Source organism: Peromyscus californicus, unplaced genomic scaffold (genome assembly GCF_007827085.1).
Source record: "Peromyscus californicus insignis strain IS unplaced genomic scaffold, ASM782708v3 Scaffold_6__1_contigs__length_162567912, whole genome shotgun sequence".
Lineage (NCBI taxonomy): Eukaryota > Metazoa > Chordata > Mammalia > Rodentia > Cricetidae > Peromyscus > Peromyscus californicus.
The window spans coordinates 60,142,299-60,168,544 of record NW_026294584.1 but is presented as its reverse complement, the minus strand read 5'-3'; the positions used below and the strand labels follow the sequence as shown (position 1 = coordinate 60,168,544).

The 26,246-nt window shown below is 48.8% G+C and overlaps 2 protein-coding genes across 4 annotated transcripts; one reads left to right on the top strand and one right to left on the bottom strand.

Moving 5' to 3' along the window:
• Positions 1-6,222: 6,222 nt before the first annotated feature.
• Positions 6,223-10,764, top strand: Rarres2 (retinoic acid receptor responder 2). Of its 3 annotated transcripts, XM_052721904.1 has the most exons (6): positions 7,688-7,813; positions 8,117-8,320; positions 8,509-8,613; positions 10,122-10,217; positions 10,389-10,516; positions 10,659-10,764. In XM_052721904.1, exons 2-5 carry the CDS (start codon positions 8,141-8,143, stop codon positions 10,503-10,505), a joined length of 498 nt encoding a protein of 165 aa, XP_052577864.1. In that variant the 5' UTR covers positions 7,688-7,813; positions 8,117-8,140; the 3' UTR covers positions 10,506-10,516; positions 10,659-10,764. The 3 variants fall into 3 exon arrangements, with proteins under 3 accessions (XP_052577863.1, XP_052577864.1, XP_052577862.1); XM_052721903.1 differs by lacking the exon at positions 7,688-7,813 and adding an exon at positions 6,223-7,678 and having other exon boundaries at positions 10,389-10,764; XM_052721902.1 differs by having other exon boundaries at positions 10,389-10,764.
• A 198-nt stretch (positions 10,765-10,962) lies between these two features.
• On the bottom strand, positions 10,963-21,318 carry Lrrc61 (leucine rich repeat containing 61). The gene is made up of 2 exons (XM_052721891.1): positions 21,184-21,318; positions 10,963-12,217 (listed from the first exon to the last, which is right to left on the bottom strand). Exon 2 carries the CDS (start codon positions 12,111-12,113, stop codon positions 11,334-11,336), a length of 780 nt encoding a protein of 259 aa, XP_052577851.1. The 5' UTR covers positions 12,114-12,217; positions 21,184-21,318; the 3' UTR covers positions 10,963-11,333.
• Between the last annotated feature and the right edge of the window lie 4,928 nt (positions 21,319-26,246).

Sequence of the window (26,246 nt, the reverse complement as noted above, 5' to 3'; positions counted from 1 at the left end):
ATTTATTTGTTACTGTTATGTCTCATGGTACTTAAATTTTTTTTTTATTCTGGAGAAACACATAAAAAGTAAAATGGCTAAATGTAATTTTCTGAATACTTCCCCCTCTTCTTGGTTTTGTTACAAAAATGTTCCACCATTCAAGGTGATGGATCTCTCTGAAGCTCTTGCTGAAATGTAAACTTTATCTCAGGCTCTGTAAGACCATTGGGGGTGTGGTTTAAAAAGCTGTAAAATTTCAAGTAAAGAAAAGTTAGTTTAAAACTTGTAACAAAAAGGCTCAGTGTCAGGGGCCATGTGAGAGGAGCAGCAGCAGCTTTGGAACTCGTGAATACGGCTTGGCAGTCACCATAAACACTCTGAGTGAGCCTGGGAGAGGCCGAGCCCTGAGGACTCTGTGTCCTGAGGACCCCATGCTGTTCCTGAGCACAGGTCTGACTGTTGCCCTCAAGGCCACTATGTCCCTCGTAATGTATGAGTTGTATGACAACTCTCAGGAGGCTTCTAGCTCCTCACCGGGCAGTGTTACTGGTATTTATAATGATAGTGACTGACTTTTCCAAGCATTGATGCTGGAGCAGATTAATGAGTCAACCACCACCCTTAGGAAGAATTTAGACATGTAGAATTGTTAGTAAAGTTAGGTTACAGTGGTTTTGTTAATGGCTTTGAGGTAGAAAATCTTGGGGAACGATTTAAAGTTTAGAAAGGCACACTTTTAATGGTTGGGCGAGGGAATTGTTGAGGTCAAGAAGTAAGAGCAGGAGCTGGAGAGATGGCTCAAAGGTTAAGCGCACTGGCTGCTCTTCCAGAAGTCCGGAGCTCAATTCCCAGCAACCACATGGGGGCTCACAACCATCTATAATGCGATCTGGTGCCCTCTTCTGGCATGCAGGCAGAACACTGCATACATAATAAATAAATAAATCTTTAAAAAAAAAAATCCACTAAAAAGAAGAGCAAAGGCTGCCTGGTTATTACTAGCAAACGTGCCTTTCTTGCTATAATGGGTTGGTGACCAAAGGCGATGATTAATTTCTTGTACCCATTTTTGCCTTCAGCTTTCTGATATGATTTAATTAAAAACTGTTAATGAGTGGATATGCACCCTGAGAATTTAAGCAGCAATTACTGGTTGATTTTAATATATAAAAGCTTAGATTTGCGCCGGGCGGTGGTGGCGCACGCCTTTAATCCCAGCACTCGGGAGGCAGAGCCAGGCGGATCTCTGTGAGTTCGAGGCCAGCCTGGTCTACAGCGCAAGATCCAGGAAAGGCGCAAAGCTACACAGAGAAACCCTGTCTCGAAAAACCAAAAAAAAAAAAAAAAAAAAAAAAAGCTTAGATTTGCGATTCTTTTAAAATTTTTTATAAGATTACATTTTGAGATAAATAATAAAGTGATTGATCTTTTCTTTGTAACTGCAAAATGCAGTCTTCCAGTAAAAGAACTGACTGAGAAAAATGCCTTGCTTGCTTAAACTTTGTTAATCTATTAACAAGTTGCTTAGGCATGAATGTATGTGGATCCTTGGGATAATTTGGTTTTCACCTATAATACATAAAATGTTTAATCATGTAAGGGTAGTGGGAACATGCCGTTTTTCACTTGTATTCGTTGTAATCATTCACTTAAAAATAGATTGCAACCACATTCTAATTTTTATATTGCTTGAAAGATTTTGCTGGGGTATATAAGCTGTAAAGAAAAAAATAAAGAAATAAAGAAAATTAAAAAATAAAGAAAGTTGGAAGGAAAACATCAGAAAAGAGACAAATGGGATACATCAGGAAAGAAGGAAAAAAATCAAGAGAGAGACCTTGACACGCTGAAGGGGTGTGTGTGTGTGTATTCCCCTTTTTCGAAGGCTCCAGAGAAGTAAGTTTTACTTCCTTAGATAAAAAAAGTCAATTAATTGTATGATCAATCGCTGACTCCACATCTCCTCTTCAGTTCCTGAGCTGCTGGGAGCTGGTTCTCAGCAGCAGCTGCTCAAACTTTATTAAATAGAAACAAAATTATGAAATCCTAATCTTGTAAGAGTTACTATTTTAGCCAGGCAGTGGTGGCACACGCCTTTAATCCCAGCACTCGGGAGTCAGGCCCAGGTGAGTTCAAGGCCAGCCTGGTCTACAGAATGAATTTCAGGACAGCCAGAGCTACACAGAGAAATACTGTCTCAAAACACAAACAAACAACAAAAAAAGGTTACTATTTTATTAAAAACTGCTGAAGATAATTAAGACACAAAAAGTTAATTATCGCTGGGTGGTGGCCCACGCCTTTAATCCCAGCACTCCGGAGGCAGAGCTAGGTGGATCTCTGTGAGTTCAAGGCCAGCCTGGTCTACAGAGCGAGATCCAGGACAGGCACCAAAACTACACAGAGAAACCCTGTCTCGAAAAACCCAAATAAATAAATAAATAGATAGATAGATAGAAAATAAATAAATAAATAAATAGAAGCCTCCTTCTGCTTATGGCTTCTGGTTCCCTCCAACTTTGGCTCCTCCCTCGGGTCCCTTCCCCCAGTGCTCTGTGGCTCCTTGCTGCTTCTGCTAGCTCACTGCGGGCAGCATTCCTGGCAGTGGGACTTGTCACTGTCACCTGAATGGACTTACACCCACTTCCTCTCACCAGCTCACTGTCTCCCACCCCTATTTCTCCCCCCACTCCATCCACCTTTTTGGGAAATCACTCAGTTTTGCTCTATAACCAAACCATCTATTTACAGCTCTTTCTAATTATTTTTCCAAAGTTTCCTCAGGAATGCATCACGGCAACTGTATGATCCTTCGAAGCCGATCAACTTAAAATGCTCCTCCTGCTAAGTGACCAGAGGACCCCTCTTCAATGGACCCTAAACTATCTCCTCCTGAAGATGACCCTCCTCAGCAGGAAGTAGCTAAAAAAGGATCAACACCCCTATCCCCCCATTTTTATACCTTTTATGAGTTTAGACTAATAGAATGTCTTGGTGGTGAAACAGGATTCCTACAACATTAAAGATGATCTTGCTCAGTCATCCCAGAAAGAATGTTTACAGAGATAATGTTTACAGAGAGTCATACAATTCAGGAAAGACAGACTGCAGAACTGCACGTAGCTCCCATGGCTGCAACAATCTCCCCACTCTCAAGCCCTTCACCCTGTCCTATAAAGGGCTGCACCAGCTTTTCCCCAAGGCAGATCACCTCTGCAGGAGAAAAGCTCCCCTTCACCCTATGTGCTAACACACATAGTCCTGTCTGTCGGTCAGACGCCTGTCTCTTTTCTGCCTCCTGTCCCTTTGAGCTGTCTCAGAAATCTAACACACACCCTATAACCTATGACATAATGCTAACCTCTGAGCATTTTACAGGTTTAGGAAACACTTGATAAAGAAGGAGGCCATGTGGGGCTGGGACAGAACGGCTCAAGAAGCTTTTGAACAGGCTAAGATTCCCGTAGGATGGGCTAAACGGCTGTGTCCCTTTCACACTGTTCTCAACCTGTGGGTCGAAATCCTTTGGGGATCCCATAACAGATATCCTGCATATCAGATATTTACATTACAATTCATCACAGTAGCAAAATTGAAGTTATGAAGTAGCAACTAAATAATGCTGTGGTTGGTGGTTGGGGGGTCACCACAGCATGAGGAACTGTATTAATGGCGCAGCATTAGGGAGGATGAGAACCACTGTGTTAGAAGTCACTAGAAGCTCAGTGGGCTACAGCTGGATGCAATAGCAAAAGCAAGCTGAGTGAATGATTCCAATAGGGTTTGGGTCTCAGTCCTGAAAAGGGGCAGCCACTCCATACACAGCGCTGGCTGCATAGAAAGCATTTCAGAGAAGCCACAGCCACCAACTCCAGTTCAGCAGCCACGGAGCCCCAAGATGACTCACCAGCCCCAGAATCCTTGGACTTGTTCCAATAATCCGTTCAACCATGGTGGGTTACAAAGGAGTCCTAGGTGTGCAGAGATATGATTTACCTTTTCCCAACCCTGATGCTCTATTCACAGGGGATGTCCGGTCTCCATTTTTCCTTCACCTCAGCCCTCATGTTTGTCCTGGCCAGATTACACTCTTCTCTCATGCAGACAATTGCAATTGACTCCTATAAAGACACCTTCTCCTCCACTCTACTCAATACACAACCACCCCAATGGCACTGTGTGTATGCACATGCACTTGTGTGTGTGTGTGCATATGCACGTGTGTGTGTGCACATGCACACACGTGTGCCAGCACCTATGTGTAACTTTTTAAAGCTTTTAGAATCACTGTTGAAGTTTAATAGACAAATTATCCACAGGCTGAGAAAGTTTTAAAAATAAGGTACAGTTTCCTTCCCTCACAGGCAACCACTACTATAAGTTTCTTTTCTTTCGAGAAAGATCCCATGTATCTCTATGGACAGTAGACATGTATGATTCATTCTTAGTTTTAACTCTCATGATTGATAACTCTTCCTGATTATCTACCATCCACGGAACCCTCTCTCCAGGGCCAAAAATGTAATGTTTTAAATGTATGTTATATTGAGTTGAGATTTTTAAAAATCAGTGACTTGACATGGACAGGTAATTTCCAAACCGGTCGCCTTTGCATCGAGTCGAATCACTTCTGGCTAGAACAGAGACCACAGGCAGAGAAGCACAAGAACCACTAAAGGGAATTTGTATGGCCGTTACCTACAGTCACAAGAGCTGTTCCATCACCCACTCCCACCACCCTGCTCCCAGCCCCCCTCTCTCATCCTAGGATTGGTGTCCCTTCTCATGCCCCCTCCACATGCAGGACGCATCTGCCATTTTTCTCAGTTCAAGTCCCATACTGGAAGTCTCTGGTCCCCAGTCCCCAGGGCAACCCCCAGCATGGGGCCTTAGGCTGAAAAACACTTGTCACATGTGTGCCTATTGACCCTGGATCAGAAAGCTCTTGGGAACCATAGTTGCCATCGGTGGTGGTTAGTTTTAGTTGTCAATGTGACAGACTCTACAGTCACCCGGGAAGAGTCTCAGTGGGGATTGTATGTATCAGGTGGGCCTGTGGGCATGGCTGAGGGATTGTCTTGATTATGAATTGATGTGAGACGACACAGCCTGAAAGTGGGCATCAGCTGGGTTTAGGATGGATTACACATGAATGAGTAGAGAGAGCTGCTGAGCAGTGGGTATGCATACATCCATCCCTTTTGTGTTCTTGACTATGGCTGGGACTAGCCGCTTGAGTCCCTACCTGACTACCCCACAATGATGGACTAAGCCCTCTCTCCCTCAAAGTTGCTTTTCTCAAGGTATTTTTTCACAGCAACAGAAGCAGAACTGGACCACCATCTCTTATCTCTGCTCACTGATAGCTGCGGACTGAAATGCCAGGGAGGGGTTCTTGGGGCTGAAGATCTTGCTGGGACCCTCGGAGCACATGGTAAAGAATCCCTTAGCTCAATATGAAGAATCTGGCAGGGTGTGAACAGTGCATGGAGAGAACTTTATGCCCAGTTCTACCAGCCAGCCACTTTCCCTACATTTCCCATTCCCTGCTCAACAACTCAAGGAAAGGGATTAAGACCCCACCTTTCTGCCACACTGGGAAGCCTGTGTGAGAGCCTGTTTCAGGGGCCTGCCTTTGTTAGGACTCAGAACTGTAACAGTCTTGGGAAGAGAGAAGACTGCAGTGCCAGTCTTCTGAGAGAAGAATCTCACGTTGAAATAATGAAAGGGCTGGAACCTGGTGCCAGCCAGGAGGAACTTCTCTCTCAGAGAGATTCCAATACCACACTGGCAACTTGTCAACCATCTTACAAGTGTGACTAGAGGAGGCATTGATGGCTCAGTGACGAGTGGGACCTGAGTGGGACTACAACATCTGACCGAGACTGCTAAATATGCACACCCCTTGCAGTCCATTTAAAACTGAATCTCAGGGGCTGGAGAGATGCTCAGTGGTTAAACATATTGGATACTCTTCCAGAGACCAAGGTTTGGTTCCCAGCATCCACATGGTGGCCAATCTTTTGTAACTCTAGTTCTAGGTGATCTGATGCCCTTCTCTGGACTCTGTGGACGATAGGCATGTACATGTAGTATAGAGACATACACACAAGCAAAACATTCATACACAAAAATTACAAAATACTTTTAAAAATTTAATCCAAACTTTATGTCCATGCCTGGAAGACAGACTCTGAGGTCACTGAAGCTCTTTGTCATCTTCCCAATATGGCCACATTAATAAATCTTTTTCTGTGTTCACTATTATTTGTCTGTGTAATTGGGGACTGACAGCAGAGCCCAGCTTATCGGTCCTGTCAGGGACCACACTTGGGCCCTAAGGTCTCAGATAACAAATCTTAGGAAACGATGGAGACTGTTAATGATACACTGTCCCAGGCTTTTCCCATTTGCTCAAGGTACCCAGAAGCTAAGCCAGTATCTGGACACCTGTCTCTCCTCCCCCTATGAGTTTCAGCAGCCATTCTGTCCTACCTGGAGGCCCCTAAGACCCCTACAGCCAGTCTGACACCTTCAGTCGTTTCACTTAGGACGGGACCTCAGGAATGGCCAGGAAAAGCAGCATGTGGAGCCACCAAGGATGGCAGCCCTGCAGGAGCGCCCTCCCTTCTCAGGGTGCATTCCTGGAAAGAGCTGACTGACAGGAAAGTCTCAGCTAGGGATTTCCATCACCCTGGAAAGAAAGGGCAGCCCTGAGTAACTGCGACTGTAAAAGAAAGTTCTTCAGAGAGCACATCCTTCAGCCCTCAGGGGAATGGTCCACCTGGCCAGCAGAGACCTGGAAAGGCTTCAGATCCTCAGACAGGAAGCAGTAACATAAGATATCTGCACAAGTTCAAGTCTTTGGCCGTCTAGCTGGAGACATGAGTCAGGGTCAGGGAACAGGTGCCAATCCGGGGGCAGGGGGCACTAGGTAGGTAGAAACACATCCAGCCTCGCACGTCTACACGTGCAGATCCAGGAGGTAGGGGTGGTGGATCTGAGGAGTGGAGCTGGAGGCAGGACCGCAGGAGGGAGGGTCTGCTTGGAGCCTCTGCAAGGAAGAGACTAACACCAGCCCAAGTTAGGCCGATGTGAGTGAGAGACACCAGTAAGGAGGTGACAGGAGAGAGACGGACGCCTGGAAGGCAGATGAAGGCAGCTAGCCAGTGACACGGGAGTTCTCTCACTGGACCAAAAGATGAGCCGAAGCAACAAACCTGCTACCTTGGTACTGAAGGAGCCTCAGTTTCCCCATCTGTGGCTTTCTAGTGGAAGATCACCTGTTCAAACCAGGTTCTTCCAAAAGTCATTCCCTCAAGTGACCCCAGTCACAGGCTGAAAGATGACAGAGACAGAGGCTGGAGAAGAAGAGGCAATGGGGGTAAGATCTGTCTGATACTAGAGAACCCAGAGCCAGGTTGGGGCAGGGGTGGAGGGACACCCACCCCGGGGACAGTTGTCTTGATGGCAGCTGCAGCCCTGGTGCAGGGAGGGTTAAGCATTTTGCAGTTCCCATCTGCCCTGGGCTGGCATGGCCTCCCACATTTACGTCTTCTGAAAAATATTCAGCCTGTAGCCTGTCTCATTTGGTGCTCCAGGCCCTCCCCCTCCCCCTCCCTCGGCCCAAGCCAAGAGGAAGGTCAGGGGACTTTGGGAAACGGGAAACTCCAAAACTCCGGAATCTGGAAGAAGGGTCAGTGGGGAAAGGCGGGGCTGTGGGGACCAAAAGAGAGAAAAGGGAGATGAGAGGGAACAGCTTCCAGGAAGCTGCTCCAGGGACCACACAGGGAAAGGCTTTGCTGGAGCAATAAACCCGGTATTTTTCAAGGTACCAGAGAGGGGCTGGGATTTGGAGGATGAAGGGAAGACCCAGAGGGAAGAGAAAATGGCTCAGAAAGAGGCCATAGTGGCCTTAGCCAGCCAGACTACTTCCTGGGGCTATTGGCAGGGAACTCTAAAACTTTGCTGGCACTAGGAAACAAGGCCTTGCAGAGTGGGAAGGGCTAGTTGGATTCCCAGTGGAGATTCAGAAAGGGCCACTTCTCCGGGCCCCAGGAATAGGTCAGGGGAGAAGGTGACCCCCACCCCCACCCCAGCTCTAAGAGCTGAAGACCATACACCATCTTTGCAGGACCAGAAGGCCTGCGGTGACGCCATGAAGCGCCTGCTGATCTCCCTGGCCTTATGGCTGGGCGTGGTGGGCATAGATGGGACGGAGCTGGAGCTCAGCGAGACACAGCGCAGGGGCTTACAGGTGGCCCTGGAGGAGTTCCACAAACACCCACCCGTGCAGTGGGCCTTCCAAGAGGTCGGGGTGGACAGCGCTGACGACATGGTTAGTGCTGTGACTGCGTAGGGGACGGAGGGCTGCAGCCCTGGAGACAAGGGAACTCCCAGAAAGTTTCCTGGGAGAGGCCACCAGGCAGCCATCCTCCCAGGCTGTGCCAACTCTAAGTTACGGTGTTTGGGGGAGGAGAGGAATTACCTGCTGGCCTTCTTGTCTGTCTGTCTGTCTGTCTGTAGCTCTTCTCAGCCGGCACCTTTGTGAAGTTGGAATTTAAGCTCCAGCAGACCAGCTGCCTCAAGAAGGACTGGAAAAAACCCGAGTGCAAAATCAAACCAAACGGGGTGAGTGAAGGGCTCTTTTGATGGGAACAGCTGCCTGGGTATGAACTGGAGCCCAGAGAAGCCCTATGCTCATCACTGGGGGCTGTCTGCGAGGAAGAGGGAAATTTCTCCCTCAGAGTGGGACCACCGATTAGCTCCTCCTAAAGAGCTTCTCTATGGAGCTTATCCTGTGCCTCGACCAGACTATGGCCGATTCGCTGCAGGGTTTCACAGTAATCAGCCTCCCTAAGGGGGCACTGCTGCTATGGCGTGACCTCTGGGCTGAAGGTACAGCATTTTGGGTTAAGGTCCTTACTCTCTAACTAACAGCTTTGTGGGTCACTGAAGGTCTTGGTTCCCTCCATCAGGTAAGGGAAGGGACTGGATTATACTGGTGATTTACAAGATCCTGGTTCCAGGACCTTTTGTCCAAATTAAATCTTAGGGGGGAATGTAAATATTAGGACAAGGTGGTAAGGGCCCTTGCTGTGCTAGCATGAGGACCTAAGTTTGAATCCCCAGCACCTATATGAAAACAGCTGGGCGTGGTCACACATGCCCAGAACTCCTGCACAGCAGTGTGCAGAGGGTACTCAAGGCTGGCTGGCTGCCAGGCTAATTCCGGGTTCAGTGAGAGATTTTGTCTCAAGGGAATGAAAAAGAGTGACATAGCAGGACACCCAGACGTCCTTGTCTGACACAGAGAGCGCGTGCGCACGCACACACACACACACCCCAGAGAGAAACAGAGACAGACACCATCTGGGGAGGATTCTTGCCTTTATACATGTTTGCACATTCACACAGGGACTTGTGAATACACCCATGCAGAATACGGCGTATGAGCAGTAGACATACGCATGCTCACACAAGAATGATTCCTACACAAGTCCTGTAGTCTGCAGGCAAGGCAGGGTAGTATACACTTGAAATTCCAGCATTGGGGAGGTCAAAGCAGGTGAACCACAAGTTCTAGATCAGTCTGGGCTGCTTCTTAAGACCATGCCCAAAGAAGAGAACTTCTAAAGATCTCCTACCCCAGGGTGGACTGCATGTCCAGCTGGCTTGCCTCTCCCCTTACCCCTTGGGTTAGTTATATTTCTGTTGCTGTGATAAAACACAATGACCCAAACCAACCAGTAGGAAAGCTTTATTTCGCCTCACAGTTCCAGAGGGATTAAAGTGCATCGTGGCAGGGAGATGTGTCTACCAGCAGGCCCCGCATCCAGAGCAAGAATCCGAGAGCTCACATCCTCAAAAGCAAGCAGGAAGCAGAAAGAGGATTGGGAGTGGTGTAAGGCTTTAAACTCTCAAAGCCTACCCCAGTGACACATTTCCCCATCAAAGTCAAACCTATCCGTCCCGAAACAGCCACCAATCAGAGACCAAGTGTTCGAATATCTGAACCTATCGGGCACATTCTCACCCAAACCACTATCTCCCTCCACTCTAGAGAATGCCAAGGCCAGTCCCCACCTGACCCTCATGGTGTCCTCACTCCTTTTCCCTTCTCTCATACTCTCCACCAGAGAAAGCGGAAATGCCTGGCCTGCATCAAATTGGACCCCAAGGGTAAAGTTCTGGGCCGGATGGTCCACTGTCCAATACTGAGGCAAGGGCCTGAGGTAAGAAGGAACAGAGGTGAGGGAGGGGGCGGGAGCAGCCCACACCTAGGTCTGTGGGATAAGTACCGGAAGATGGAAGGAGAGTGGGGCGGGGTTGGCTGAGACACTTCCCAGGGCTGCGGTGGTGCCTCTCCTCCTGGGCACTGCTGCAGCAGACACTGGTCCCGGCAGGAGCCTCAGGAGCCTCAGGAGGCCCAGTGCACTAGGGTAGCCCAGGCTGGTGAGGACCCCCGCAGCTACTTCTTCCCTGGACAGTTTGCCTTCTCCAAGTCCCTGCAGCCCAAGTAAGCCCTGCACAGGTAGGTTACTGGAGGGAGAGAGCCCTGGCATGAAAACTGGACTGAGGGAGGCAGAGAAGAGGGGTGCGAAACTTGGCTGAAAGCTAAGATGAGACCAAAACAATCTCGCTCACACTCAATCTGGTTTTCCCTTCTTCTCTAGAACTCCATCTCCCTGTGCAGCTGTGGCAGCACCCAGTGGAAGCACACCGGCTCCCAAAGATGAAATATTCCAAGCTAATAAAATCGCTGAGTCTGTTCACTTCCAACCTTGTGTTGTTGCTCTTCCTGCAGCTCAACCTGCACATATAAGAAAAGCTCAAAGGTTGGGTGTATAAGTGAGTCCCCACACTTCCTGCCTAGTTCAGGAAGGAGCACACAGGGTGAGTGTAGAATCTCCTACAGGACCAAAACAGAGGCATGGAAGCCTGTACTTTTGCTGAGGAAGAGACAAGAAATGATACAAATGAGCAGAGAACTATTTAATAAGAGTTAGCAGGTGGCAAGTAATCTTACCCAGAAAGCCTCAGGCTTGGCACTTGGGAGAGCCCGGGCTCAGCATGCCCTTGGGCCTGGCTGCAGCATTTGCCAGATAGTGAGGGGAATCTCCTATACCTGCTAGAGGCCACCCGGAAAGCATGTCCCTGCTCGCGTGGAAGGAGGGAAGGAAGTGTCCTTGGGGAGATGCAGGAGTTAGGATGCTCTCAAGAAAGGGATAAATGAACAACCTACTTTGCAGGGTCAGTGACCAGAGAAAACCAGAGAGGCAAGGGCATGGGGTAGGAAAGAGATGTAGGCAACATCACTACGATGAGAATACCTGGGCTGTGAGGCACATTCAGAAGACAAAGGAAGAGGTGGTTTCTGCCGGGCTCAGAGCCTGCTGGGCCTGGGCCAAGCAGTCACCGGCCTGGCGGTCCAGGTCAAGGCATTCCTGCAGTGTGTCCTGGAACTGCCTGCAGGCCTCTTCCAAAATGGAGCTGTTCTGCATGGGCCAGGATTCCCAGTAGTCAGGATCCACCCATGGCTGGGCCTCTATTGCTCTGGGGCCTGGGCTGGAGCTGGGGCGCAAGGAACTGTCCAGGTCTCGGCATAACTGGTACAGCTCACTGCCCTGCCCACTCACACGTTCCCCATCTATGACTTTGAGACCAGGCAGCAGCTCTCGAACCACAGCCCAGTAGGAGGGACTGGCACACAGCGGGTTGCTGAGCCGGGCCAAAGGGTCCCGGAGCCTCAGGTGCTCCAAGGCCTGCAGCCCAGCCAGACACTGCAGCTGGCTAGGAGTAGCCAGCAGGTTACCAGCAACATTGAGGCTCTGCAGGTTGTCACAGGCTGCCAGTGGCTCCAGCCCTGTGAGCCGATTATTGGAGACATTGAGCACAGCCAGCTGGCGCAGGGATGCCAGTGGGCCCAGGTGGGTAAGTGCGTTGCCCGATAGGTCAAGCCACTCAAGGTTCAGGCACTCCCCCAAACAGCCCAGGTCCAGCAGCCCCAAACCCCGAAGTTTCAGCAACAGGATGGAATCAAGGGCAAACTCTCCAGAGCGGGACTTCAGCAGCTGGGGTGTGATGCTCAGCACCTCGGTCTCTCCTGGCTTCTCTCCAGGAGGCTCCATGATACGGACGATTCAGATGGCCTGGCCCTGGCAGTGCTTAGAGTCACAGGGATGTGGTGTCTCTGGGGATCAGCCAGCTGCTCTCCCTCATCTCTGCTGGGGCCCTAAGAGAGAGAGAGAGAGAGAGTCAGGCCAGCCTCTCCTGAGCATCTGTGTCCTGTGCTACAGGGAACAGCAGGATGCCATGCAGAGTATGAAATCCTTGTGCTCACAGAAACCAGAAAATGTTAAACACTGAGAGAGAGAGAGAGAGAGAGAGAGAGAGAGAGAGAGAGAGAGAGAGAGAGAGAGAGAGACCTGTTTTGTGCTCAGAGGGCTGGGAATGGAAGTGATTAACAGCCTAGGCGACCTCTGTGTTATCTGTATGACCAAGATCACACCAGATCCTCCCTTGGGACCTTAAGATGACGCATGTATTCTATCTACAGAACCCATCTTTAGGGAAGAGGTGACACATACTTTGAAAGGAGTTTCAATGTAATTATGCCCTAAACTTTATTGTGCAAATGAGATTGTTACACCAGAAAACTTTTTTCCAAATTATACTGTACTCAAAAATGCCTAAAGTAAACTGCCTGGTGCTGGACTCCAGAGGTTTGAACCAACACCGGCTACTGAATCATGCTAAACTGCACTTTCTTCTGCCTCACATGCATACTTTCTGGCCATGGTGTTTGCAGAGGCCCCCACAATGGCAGACCCACCAGCCTTGATTCTTGGAGCGAATGGCCAAGAGCCAGGCAAGGCCTGAGGCCATCTAAGCAACAGGGCAGGACACAGCCCCAGCCTGGGGAAGAGGCTCTGGCTCACTCCAGTGGTCACATCCATACTATATGAAGCTTAGGACCCATATCGCCAGTTTGGCTCGAATCTGGACTTCAAACAAAAATATTGATACTTGACTTTTCTAGTAACTATTATGATATACCTTTATTAACCCTAAGAAGTTCCTTTTGGAAAAGTTAAATTTTTTTACTGACTGGCAGGTTTATTGATATTTTTGAGACAGGGTCTCCTGTAACCCAAGCTGGCTTTGAATTCTTAGTCCCCTGCTCTCCTCCAGGCCACCCCACCCCTGAGAACTAGGATTACAGGCTTATATCACCACTCCTGGCTTAGATTTATTTTTAAATAGACAACAGGTAATTACCACCTTCCAGGCATGCAGACCCAATGAGAATGTGCTGTAACTTCTTTCATTCACTCAAAAATGTTAGTTGCATCCTCCCAACATTATCACTAAAATTAAAATGATACCCAGAGTATGCAGACCAACTTATACCTCTGGCCAGAGCTCTAAGGCCTGAGAGGTAGGTAGGCATTTAGTCCTAGGCACAGAGGAAATTCAAGTCAAGAGAGATAGAGCAGGGTGCGGTGAGCTGGCTTCACACTGTTGCTCCAACTCCAGGCAACCACTATCCCATGCCCCGAGCTCCCCAACCAGTGCCTCTGCTTCCACATCACTTCTCAGGTCAGCATGCAGGCAGCGATCACCGTGTGCTGGACAGCACAGTGCAGCTGAAGGTACGGCATCACAGCCCAAAAGGGCAGGCTGGGGGAGGTGAAGAAGTCCAGGAAGCCATTTTGGAGCAAGGAGCAGGAGTGCTTAATACAGTTCTGAAATGTGGGGGAGGGCAAGCGTGTCATCGGTGGCTGTGGGACAGTGAGCCCGTGTGTGTGTGTGTGTGTGTGTGTGTGTGTGTGTGTGTGTGTGTGTGTGTGTGTGTGATCACTGTGAGGAGGAGTCTGCCTGTGGGGGAGGGACAATGTTGATGCTGCCCAGAGGACAAAGTTCACTCGGATAGAAAAACGAAAGCAGGCTTCATTCCAAATACCATGCCCAAACTGCAGACTCTGGCCGGCCACACTCAGGAGTCTGAGCTAGATGGGTAGTTACACCTACAAAGAACATTAGGACACTGCCAGTGCCAGTGCCGCTCAGAGCCTGTGGGTGGAAGGCTCTGGGGACTCCCAAGACTAAGTTCGCATGAGCAACACCACTTAGTGTCCTCTCCTCCAAGGAAAGCAGGCTCGGAGCACCATCCATCAGTGATGGCTACTCATTGGCACTGTCTTTAAGAGCTCCTCACCAACGATCTGACGAGGCTAGGCATGGATCTCGCACACCCTCTCAACAGTACATCTGAGGAGGGTATTCTTGTCTTCATGTTAGTCATTCCTGTCAGCTCACTAGCCTGTAACACTCCAGTCCTCTGGGCCCTGGACTCTCTGAAGAGCTTGGAGGAGACAAAGAGTGTGAGACTGGGCTACATGGCAGTTCTGTGATGCTGTATGCCCAGGACCGTGCATGCAGCTACCTAGGGCTATATATGCCATCCTGCTGTCCCTGACTGCTGTGGGGGAAGGCAGGGTCAAAGCCAGGAGAAAGCTGCTCAGCTGTCCCCAGTACCAACTGTGTCAGTGTCTCCTGTCCCCTCCAGGGGTGGGACATCTGCGTATCAGGTAACGCACCACCGCAGGGCCAGCAGCACTGGCAGACAAGCCCTCCTGCTGCACCCACTGTCCCTGTCACCCCCTCACCTGGGATGCCCACAGCTGGACCCCTTTCCCACTCAGGCCCTTGCTTACTGACCAGCCAGGACTAAGATGTGCGAGCACCCCTGAGGTTTACATTGCCTGACAGCAGTCTGAAGCCCAACACAGGAGACGCAGCTGGTATTAAGTCAATGAAACAAACAAAACCTCTCGATGTCTGGAATGGGCTTGGTCTGGGGAATGTGGGGCATAAGCAACCTCTGAGTTCCTTCCTTTCTGATTAGACATTTCAAGCCGGGGGCTCCTAAAGGCTTGGCCCAGGCCCTGACTTCTTCCTCATGCCAGGACACAAGAGCTTTTTCATATACACTTTTTTCCCCCGAGACAGGGTTTCTCTGTGTAACAGCCCCTGGCTGTCCTGGAACTCACTTTGTAGATCAGGGTGGCCTGGAACTCACAGAGATCTGCCTGCCCCTGCCTCCTGAGTGCTGAGATTAAAGGTGTGCGCCACCACCGCCCAAACTTTCATATACTTCTTAAGGTGCCAGGTGGACTGTGGTGGTTTGAATGGAAATGGCCCCCACAGGCTTATGGGGAGCAGCACTATTAGGAGGTGTGGCCTTGTTGGGGGGATTGTGTCACTGAGGGTGGGCTTTGAGGTTTGAGATGCCAAAGCCAGGCCCAGTGTCCCTCTCTCTCTTCCTGCTGCCTATGGGTCCAGATGTAGGACTCTCAGCTCCTTTTCCAGCGCCACGTCTGCCTGCACGCCACTACGCTTCCCATCACGATGATAATGGACTAGACCTCTGAACCTGTAAGCCAGCCCCAATTAAATGCTTTCCACTGTAAGAGTTGTCGTGGTCATGGTGTCTCTTCAGCAACAGTAACCATGACTAAGACAGGGACCATGAGGATGTCAGCTTGCCCTGTCTCCGCATCTTCCCTAGAATGGTTTACCTCCAACCTGTCATGACTAGTCACTTGGGAAAGCTGAAGGAAGGGCTGGACAGTCAGGTTAGAGGAGGCCTGGCCAACAGTGAGCAGCCAAGGCTTGTCTTCTTCACTGCCTTCTCCCCTGCCTCTCTCCATTCCCACACCTCTGCCTGGACACCTTCTTCTCAGGTGGACAGGCACAAGTTTGCAGCCATGGGTTCTGGAGCCTCCTTTTGGCTAACTCTACCCATATGGCCAGCACTTCACCTGGGAAGTAGTGATTTCTCTAAAGAACATGTTTTTCTCTTCCCAATGTAGGCAGCTGGGTCAAGGGAACCTTCTCCCTGCTTCTCCAGGAAAACTTGGTCAGCTACGGGACCAATGTGCCACTTGGTAGGGAGCAAGGGCTTCTTCTTCGTAAGGACAAGTCTTTTTCATGCTTTTTTCCAGGAGCAAGAGGTCCTGATTTTCCCCCTTGTATTCACAAGGTCATCTTTATGCCCAGGAAATCCATTTACCCTGTCTTTGACAGGTCCTCCCTCAGCCCAGCTAAGTCTAAGGGGAGGTCTTGGTAGCTCTGGTGTTGAAGTCAGGCCTGGGATAAGCTAGGGTGGCAGCTGGGTTCTTGGGTCTGGTCACAGGAGAGTTGGTGCTCACAGCAGGGTCTTCCTGTCCCAATGATCCTGGGAGTGTCATCTCTAGGGTGACTTATCTTTTCCCATTTCAATATGCTTGGAAACTTGGGAGAATGAGAAGATGAGCCCAGGCAGCAAGGCAATATGAAAATAATGCCTCTCAGTCACCCTCTGTAATTCTGGGGACTTCAAGGCCAGAGGCCAGACAAGAAAGAGAACCAAAGAGCATGAGGCAGTGAAATACACAAACGACAGTGAGAAGCAACCTCAGGACACAACTCCTCGGCGAAGTGTGGTTCTATTCTTCCAGCTGGGTCTCATGGTCCCCTGCACACTGGGCCTGTGTTCATTATTTTTGCCAACTAACTGTTCTTTTTCCTTCAGTGTCTGAGGCCAGAGGCACTTGATCTTTTTGTTTTGTGGACAAAGCATGCAAAGGTCCTGTGGTCATTCACTAACTAACAGAGCCATGCTGATGGAGACTAACCTCAGGAGTGAGGAGTGTTTCTGGGGCTGCAGAACTCCAGATCTCTGGATCCTGAGCACCTGGGCTGCTCTTGGTACCAAGAGACCAGAGACAATGTGCTACGTGACTCACCACCTGTTAAATTAGCAGCTAGCCTGCAGAGTCCTAGGCTAGAGGCTTTGCTCATGTCCTCTGCAGTTCCTTCTCTGGAGGTCAGCTGTGAAAAGTCACAGGACAGTGATGCTCTCCAGGAGCTGGACCGGAGGTATCTGTGGTGATATTTTGTTTGTGCTCTAATCAATTAAGCTTGCCTGGAGATCAGAGTATGGAGCTAGCCACTAGAGGCCGGGCAGTGGTGGCACACACCTTTAATCCCAGCACTTGGGATCTCATGCCTTTGTTCCTAGTACTTGGGAAGCACACGCCTTTAATCCCAGCATTTGGGAGGAGGAAACAGGAAGTGATATTGGTTGGGCAGAGAGAAGTGATAAGGTGGGGTGGAGCTGGCCCCCCTTTCAGACTCAGGATTCCTAGAGGTAAGAAGTCTTTCTAGTGGCTGGTTGCTTTGCTTCTCTGATCTTTCAGCTTTCACCCTGATATTTGACTCTGGATTTTTATTATTAAGACCAATTAAAATTTGCACTACAGGTATCCTTTCTCATGTTCCTTTCTGTGTCACACATCCCCAGAGGGCTGCTTATTCCTTTACTTCCCACACCTGTCAATCCTACTTCTCTATGGCTCTTGCCCAGGCCTGCAGTGACCACCTTGGCACCAACTTAATGGGCTTTTCTGCAACACCCACCAGGAGTGCCTGCCTGCTTCCACCCTTTGGAATGTCCTTCGTCTTCCATCACAGACTACCACATTTTTTGTACTTCCTGCCATTTCTGACCCCTCAGTTCCTTATCTGGTCTCCTCTCCTCTAAGCTGCCTCCATGGGCCTATTGCTGGACAGTCTCCAGGATGCTCTACTCATCACCCACCATCAGACCTGGGTTCACAACTCTCTCTTCAGTGCCAGTCACTCTTTCTGCATCAACTCCATCTTGGTACAGGGATAACCAGCCTCCCAGATGCTCAAGTCTAACACCTGGGTGTGGTCTTCAACTCCACCTCCCTTGATCATTTCCCTGGACATTAGGTCAAGAAGTCAGGAGACACAGGATGAAAGAAAAAGACAGAAAAGAATCTAGTGACCCAGGATATGTTAGCCCGGAAGAGAAAAGACTCAGAGGAAGACAACATAGTGTGAGCACCCAGCAACTGGTGAGCTGCACCTCTTCATGGAAGAAGATGATATTGCACAGGAAGATGATATTGCACAGGAAGATTAAAATCCAAAGCCTGCACACTGACACAGAGTGCTATGGATGATTGATTGATAAATGAAACACTGATTGGTCAGTAGCCAGGCAGGAAGTATAGGTGCGACTAGCAGAGAGAATTGAGAGAACAGGAAGGCAAAGAGGAGGAGACGCCAGCCTGCCATCCAGGGAGCATCATGTAAAGGCAGCAGGTAAAGCCACGGAACACGTGGCGACATATAGATTAACAGAAATGGGCTGAGTATAAGAGTAAGAGCTAGACAATGGTAGGCCTTAGCTAATGGCTGAGCAGTTTAAATAATATAAGCGTCTGTATGTTTATTTTATAAGTGGGCTACGGGACTGCAGGGGCTTGGCAGGACCCAGACAGAAAAACTCTAGCTACTCGGAGGAGTGTCAAACACTGCAGATGACTGGAGATGGCAGGGCAGTTTCTAAGAGGCAACAGATAAGTCAATTGAGATAGCTCTGACACACTCCTGGGAGAAGGCTCAGAGGATTAAGAGTCAATGGCTTTGAGCCTGTCTCATAGAACTCAACCAGCCACCACAATGAATGAAGGTCCATGAGAGGTGACACTTGTAGAAGTGGGCAGAACTATGAGTGAGTGCGAAAGACCGTCCTTAGCCCAGAACTATTCTGAAATGCCAGAAGTGAGGAAATTTACCTCAGATCTTACTTTATGACCAAAGAACCTGAGTCCGAGCCTCCAAAAACTGTCACTGAAGATAGCACAAGGCATTAAAACTAGGCAACAGTACCAACAGTAGTCTAGAAAAGGGAAAAAAATCTGCCTATCAGAGCTGCAGCACAGAGCTCATCACAAAACCTCCATCCATAGACCTAGGAGCCACTGGGGCACAAACCCTGGTCTCCTAATTCCTGGTCCTGGGTAGGTGCTCTTGGATCCACTCACTTGTTTAGCAAAATATGCATGAAATACCATGTTTACCAAAATATGCATGACCCTCAAGACACACATATGGGCAGCGGGAATGGTAGCACATGCCTGTAACTGTAGCTCTTAAGGATTAAAGCTCCTGATCCAATCATCCAAAGTTGACAACTTTACAAGACAGAACCCTGCTGTTTGAGTGAGAGACTCCATACAGTATCTTTAGTCTGAAGCACCTCCTGGGAAGCCTCCTTGCCTCAGTGCTTCGCTTCACTCTTTCATGCTTGAAATCACAACATGCCTGTAACTGGAACGCTTGGGAGGCAGAGGCAGAAGGAGCTCAGTTATAGGTTAGCCTGGACTAAGCATTTTTTTTTAAAGTAGTGGAAGGGGGAGATGGTACACCTCAGTTGTAGAGTGCTTCCCTGGTATATGCAACACCCTGGGTTCAATCTCCAGCACCAAAAAAATAAGTACAAGAGTGACTGTCTGGTTGACAAGCTCAAGAAAACTTAGAAATGATGACCTGGAGATATTAACAGCAAACCTCTCACTCATCTAGCATGTACAGGGCCTTGGGTTCAATCATCAGCAACACCAAAAAAAAAAAAAAAAAAGAAAAAACTTACACACCTCACCCGGAAGAGTGAGGACCACTGAAAAGCCATTCAGGGGTAGATTATCCAGGGCTGGGAAGCAGAGGAGATGGGACAAAGAGACTCCATGGAAATCCTATTTACTCACAAAGGTCTGTCCAGACTAACTGAGCTTGAGGTTCTTTTTGAACAAATCCTCAGGCATACTTTTACAGAAGATGAGAAGCCCCAGGAGTGGAGGGTGGCTGCCTGGATAAGGCTGACAATATGGGGGACGAAGGATGAACAGACACCAACGGTGACTGAAACACAAAGCGAGAAACAGAAGAAAACTTTAAAAAGCAATTCTAGGGAACCAAGGAGAGAGAATTTTCAGAAAGATAGCCTCGGTAACTGATGATGGAGCCTGGGCACTGCAGTAAGAAGTGTGGCAGAGGCCGTTTTAGAGGGGGACCTACTCCAGGACCTCCTCAGACACCGAAGTCTTTATATCAAAGGACACTGTACAGAACCCACACATCCTCCTCTACACTTTAAACCATCTCTGTATCACCAGTGAAGTTGAGAAGTTGTATTGCTCTGGACTCAGAACAAGAAAAAAGTCTGTGTATGTTTGGTATACTTGTTTCTAGTTTGTTGTTGTTGTTTCTGAACAAGTTTAGTCCCGATGGTTACAGAACTTATGGATGAAAAACCTTTGGCAGGTCCTCTGGAGTGCTGAGTATACTCAGAATGCTGGACGGGCAGTGGGAGGGGAAGGGCTTGGCAGTGTTTCTCTAGTGGAGAACAGGTGCCTGGGAAAATGGAAGTCAAATATACTGGAAAGAGGTGAAATCAAAGGTGAGTCACTTGGGAAAGGTTTGGGGTGCATGGAAACAGCAAGGACTCTTATTTCTGACAGACAAGGAAGCAGAATGGGTCTGCAGGCAGGCAATTCAATGAAGGGATGGCGGATGGGGAACTGAAACAGTGTATTGTCCAAAGCCTATCAATTCCTCAGGGAAGCCACATAATTGTAAAACCTGCAACCTACAGATGAACAATCTTCTGGCATGTTCACCTGGACTAGGAGATGCCTCTGCTCATACCAGGTGTTGTCTGGTTAGATTATGACGTTCTCTTTATTATTCTGCCAATCGTTCCCAGGAGCATGCTCAGAAGGGACCTTGCCTCCTAATTCTACCTCGTTGCACCCCACCAGCCGTGTTCAGCTCAACTCACCCTGGGCATTCCACAGTTCCACTGCATACAAACTTGCCAGCCTCCTCTCTCCCATCTTTCTACTAAAAGAAGGGTGTGCTATGGTCTCTCACCCCAACCGAGGTTTTGACCATTTGCTGAGAGATGTTTTAAATAACACTCAACCATCCTTTGAGCTCACACTAGCAAAAAAACATGGAATAGTTTCCTGCTGGAAGACTACACTTCCCAGCTTCCCTAGTGGGCTACCGAAAGTCATTTCCACCCATTTCTGCCCCTCCTAAGAGGCTGCATCCCATGTTCCTCTGTAGGCATTTTTACTATCTGCATATGTGGGTGACAAAATGCTCCCTCGCCGTGAATAAACGTGGCCCCGAAAAGTCAGACCAAGCCTTTCTTCCCGCTTTGCTCTCTCTCTACAGCTGCTCTTTTTAAATAATCTATGACACTAGCAGAACCCTTGTTGCTATGTACACCCAGATGCTGTGATCGTGGGCTAGGGCGACCACGGCTGCACCCACCTCACGGGACCGTCACCGGTTAAGGCGGTTCTGTCTGTCATTACTCAGAGCAGTTCCGGGCGTTGAGGGAGTGACCACTCATAGCTGGCGGTTCCGGAAGGATCGGGCCTCCCGGGGCACACAGAGCGCGGCGCTACTGCACTTCCGGCGCAGGCCCAGCCTACTCCGGAACCCGCGAGTGGCCGGAAGGGGCGGGGCCCCGTCGTGCGGAGACCGGGCTGCGTCCGAGGGAAGGGCTGCGTCTGGCTGGGTGTACGGGTTACGCAGATAGTGGGCCAGAGAAAATTCCAGTTCTCTGGTTTGGAGGCCGCGGGCAGTGGTGCGGGGGGATTTTGTTTCTGTTAATAAGTTTGGTCATTAGTTCATTTAGCGGTGCGGCGTTGGGGAGGGCATTGATAGGTCCTTAACGGATACGTGTTCGGTGACGTTCTGTGTGCCCGACCGCAGGCCGGTGGTGACCTAGATTTTCTACTCCGTTAAATGGTGCCCGGTGCGTGCTCCCCAACCCGCCCGTGGTGGTGCGGTCATGCTCACCGCTTTGCACTGCAGACAAAAGGCGCCGCAATGACGACAAGAAGGACCCCCTCTTGGAAACCTTACCCATACTTTCAGAAAAACTACCTCAGAGTGTTTCCTGAGACAAAGGTGCACTGCCTGGTGATGCTCCCAGAGGCCTTGCACCCAGCCAGGGACGTTACCAGCGCAAACTGCCACCTTTGCAAATGACATTGTCCAAGGGATAAAGAAGTCACCCTGACTGGACGCAGGGGAGAATCTTTCCCTTTGGAATTGGAGATTTCTTGGAGATTTCTACATTGGTCCGGGAGCTAGGATTTTCCATCTCCTGATGCTCCCCCCCTGCCCTCAGACAAAGCAATTCCAGGTCACCCCTCGAGCCTGGGCTGGCAAAGTATAGACATTTTTGTTTTGATCCCATTTGAACCTCTCCGCGTGATGGACCAGCCTAAATCAATTTTAAGATTAGAAGCCATCTTGTTACGAGGTCAAAATAAGTTCGCTCTTGTTTTCTGTAAAACTTAAGTGTAACCATGTCTTGACCTATTTTCTAGAGATGTTCCACCAAGTTCCTATGTAACTCAAATCCTTGGAAACCCCCTAGCCTTGCAGTTTGGAGGCTATAGAAAAACCTCATTTTTCCTGTGTCCAGTGTTACTCTCTCAAATTCCGCTTTAGGGAGATAGCCCTGTCTGACAGAAATAAAGCTTGCATAATTCGACCAGAAAATTTGGGTTGTTGGTCTTTATAGTCTTGTACAGTGGGATTAACTCATGCTTCAGAAATGGGAGTGCTTATTTCTCCATTATACATCACATGGCATGTTAGAGTAAGAAATGTTAAGGGTGCTAAGGAAAAACTGTCCAAAATACCTCTTAAGCTGGGCGGTGGTGGTACGCCTTTAATCCCAGCACTCGGGAGGTAGAGACAGGAGGATCTCTGTGAGTTCAAGGCCAGCTTGGGCTACAGAGCAGGTTCCAGAACAGGCAGGGTGGTTACACAGAGACACACTTGGTTACACAGAGAAATACCACCCCCACACACACACACATAAAACCCCTCTTATGACAGGAAGGAAAACTATTCAAGAAGAAACTACTGTTGAGAATAAAGATTTCGATGGTGAAGTACTTAGGCGTGAGGCCCTGGCTTCCAGCCTCGCACCACCATGACAGTTGGTGTTGCAGTAGGGGAGAGTGGGTGGCCACACTCGGCTCCTAACACAGCTAGGACAGTGGGAGAATTATAGCCCAGAAGCAGGAGTGGAGTCTGTGCCTAGAAAAAAACCAAGTGCAAAAACACGCTCTCAAACATACTTAGACATTCTTGTTTCCTGGCAACACCAGCCCATTCTCTCATGCTTAACTTTAAACATTTTGACATTTTGCTCTTGGGAGTTAAGTCTAGCCCTGCCCCCTAAACAAACTATTTTTGTTTGTGGTTTGTCCTTTTTCCATTTAGAAGCCCAGCTCTCCCACAGTCTCTGTCCCTGCTGGTTTGTTCTGGCCCCTTCTGTGTGGCATGCCTGATCTATTCCTGGTTTCTATGGTCTGTTCTTGCAGCTTTCTGTTCCGTTCTGTTCTCATTGGCTGTCCCCATAGAAATAGCTGTCGTACTTCTTTTTACAGCAAGTTCTAGACCTGAGAAATGCTTCAACTTCTCAAGTGTGCTCGTCAGCAGGTTTTGACAATACTCTCTGTATACAGTCAAGATATGGGCTATGCCATTTCCCAGCTAACCCCCTACCCTCCCTCCCACCCTAGCCCCGCAAGTAACTGGTAATCTCGTTACTAAGGACTAGGTTACATTTTTCTTTTCTTTTTTTTTTAAAGATTTATTTATTTATACACAGAAGAGGGCGCCAGATCTCATTACAGATGGTTGTGAACCACCATGTGGGTGCTGGGAATTGAACTCAAGACCTCTGGAAGAACAGTTGGTGCTCTTAACCTCTGAGCCATCTCTCCAGCCCTAGGTTACATTTTTCTAATCTCCCTCCCCACTTGGGTTTCTTTAATTTTTGTTTGTTTGTTTGTTTGTTTGTTTTGTTTTGTTTTGAGACAGAGTCTCACTGTGTAGCCCTGGCTGTCCTGGAATTCACGGAGCTCCACCTGCCTCTGCCTCCAGTGTGCTGAGATTAGAGGTGTGTACCGTTATGCTCAGCTTCTAGTCTCTTATGGAGCTGGAACGATATGGTATTGCTATGGCATAGATGCTTGTGCCTCCCTGAAACCCCCATCCTTATTTTGAAATTGTTACCATTATATGATGAGGCCTTTGGAAGGTGATTGTCAAAGTGGAACCTTTGAATGAGTTCAGTGCCCTAATTAAAGAGATCTGGTAACTTGTTCTTCATCATGTGAAAACATGTTAGAAGTCACTGTTTATGAAGGAGAAAACGGTCTCTCCTTGGATACCAAATCTGCTAGCTCTTTGGTCTTGGACTTTCTGGACTCTGAAACTGTGAGAAATAAACATCCTTTGTTTATAAGCCACGACCCCACAGTATTTTATAAAGCAGCTGTGCTGAATCGCTTTATGTCACCTTGACACTAGCTGAAGTCATCTGAGAGGAGGGAACTTCAAGTGAGAAAATGCCTCTGTAAGATCCAGCTGTAGAGCATTTTCTTATTGGTTACTGATGCGAGCCCACTGTGAGCGGTGCCACCCCTGGGCTGCTGTAAGGAAGCAGGCTGAACAAGCCAGTAAGCAGCAGCCCTCCATGGGCTCTGCCTCAGCTCCTGCCTCCAGGTTCCTGCCCTGTTTGAATTCCTGTCCTGACTTCCTTCACCGATGGACTATGGATGTGGAAGTGTAAGCCAGACAAACCCTTTCCTCCCTCACTTGCCCTTGGTCATGGTGTTTCATTATAGCAGTAGAAACCCAAACTAAGACAGCAGTCAAAATGGACCAAGAGAAGGGTGTTCTTGAAAGTGTGTCTGGCTTATGTTGCTCAGCCCAGTATACTTTTAGATTTATTTATGTGTATGAGTGTTTTTCCTATGTGTATGTATAGTACCACATTCCTACCTGGTGCTCATGAAGCTCAGAATAGGGCGCTGAACCCTCTGGATTACTTCCCAGTCTTCAAAGGGTCGCATCTGTTGCATCTTTTCTAAGGTGGCTTGTATTTCATTTAGTTTTATTTTTAGCACACGCATGAATCACTGTGTAGTCACTTGGACAGTATTTTGAAAGTGTGCCTCTTTCATGTAGGGTCGTCTGTGAGAGCGTTATTGCCGAGATCAGTGTCCCAGGCTTCAGGACATCTAACTGTCCCAGGGTGTTAAGTTTCCACACAGAGTTCATATTGGTGATACTCCGCTCTTGAGCTCCTGCCCCATCCTACTCTGTGTGACCACTTTGAACTCAGTGCCAGTCAGGTACCCAAGCTCTGCAGCTCCCCCTTACCAACTTGGCTTAGTGGCTCTGAACTAACGTTGAGGAGACTCTCCAAGCATCTTAACAAACCCCTAAACCTATGTCCTGTTTCTCAAGGGGACACATGAAAGGATTTCAGGAGCTAAGTGGCCCCAAGGCTGTTGCCAATGCTAATTTTTTATTTGTTTATTTTGAGACAGGCTGTTACTATTTTCCCTTGCTGGGCTCTCTGCAGACCAGTCCAGTCTGGAACTAACAGAGATCCACTTGCTTCTGCCTCCCCAGGGTTAGGATTAAAGGGTGGACCACCACCTCCAGCACAATGTTAATTTAAATTTAATCAGTCAAATAACCACTCACATTCTGCAGTTCAGTATGACTGCGTCTTGCCGTTCCAGGACTCTGCCTGGTGTTGGAGTTGCCTGAAGTTGCCTCCTTTACAAGGCCTTGCGTGCTGGTGATTGTCTATTTCAGTAAGCTCCATTTTCTTTTTCTTAATTGAAACTGAAGGTGAATACGCTCTGCTCGCAAACCTGTATTTGGGGGGATGACTGTATCCAGAAAGCCATCTGATTTAGCACTCAGACCTGGCGTGAGACACGTCTCATCTCCAGGAGGTACCAGGAGTAAAATCACCAGTGAATGGCGGCCCTCCCTTCTTCTAATTACAGGGTTCTTGAGTCATCGGCTGAACTCTCAGAAAAACTCCGGGGAGATTTCTCCACAGCCCTGCAGTATTGGAAGGTGAGTTTAGGTGTCCTTGACAGGTCCCAGGACAAATGGCTGCCTGTGGTGCCTAGTAGCAAACCAAAGCACCCAAGGGCTTTTATTCCCTCCCCCAGCTTCTGATTCCTGTAAAAACCTGTCTTCCGGCCATGCGCTTTTTGCTCTCCTGGTTCTTTTTGCCTGCTTGGCTCTCCCTTGGCTCCCCCCACCCTCTCCTCTCATGGCCCGGGTCAGTCTGCTGGCCATATTCAGTCTGTCGTTTTCTCTCCCTTGCAGATGCCTCTGCCTGTTCTCTCCCTCAGATCTGCTGTGGATATTGCTCTGTATGCTGCTTGGGTCTGAGCGGCTGCAGGAGCCCGGTGGATACAGGAAAACTCCAGCTACACATATCTACAATAAAAACCTTCTCCTCAACCGCACCTAGGAGCTGTCATGGCCTC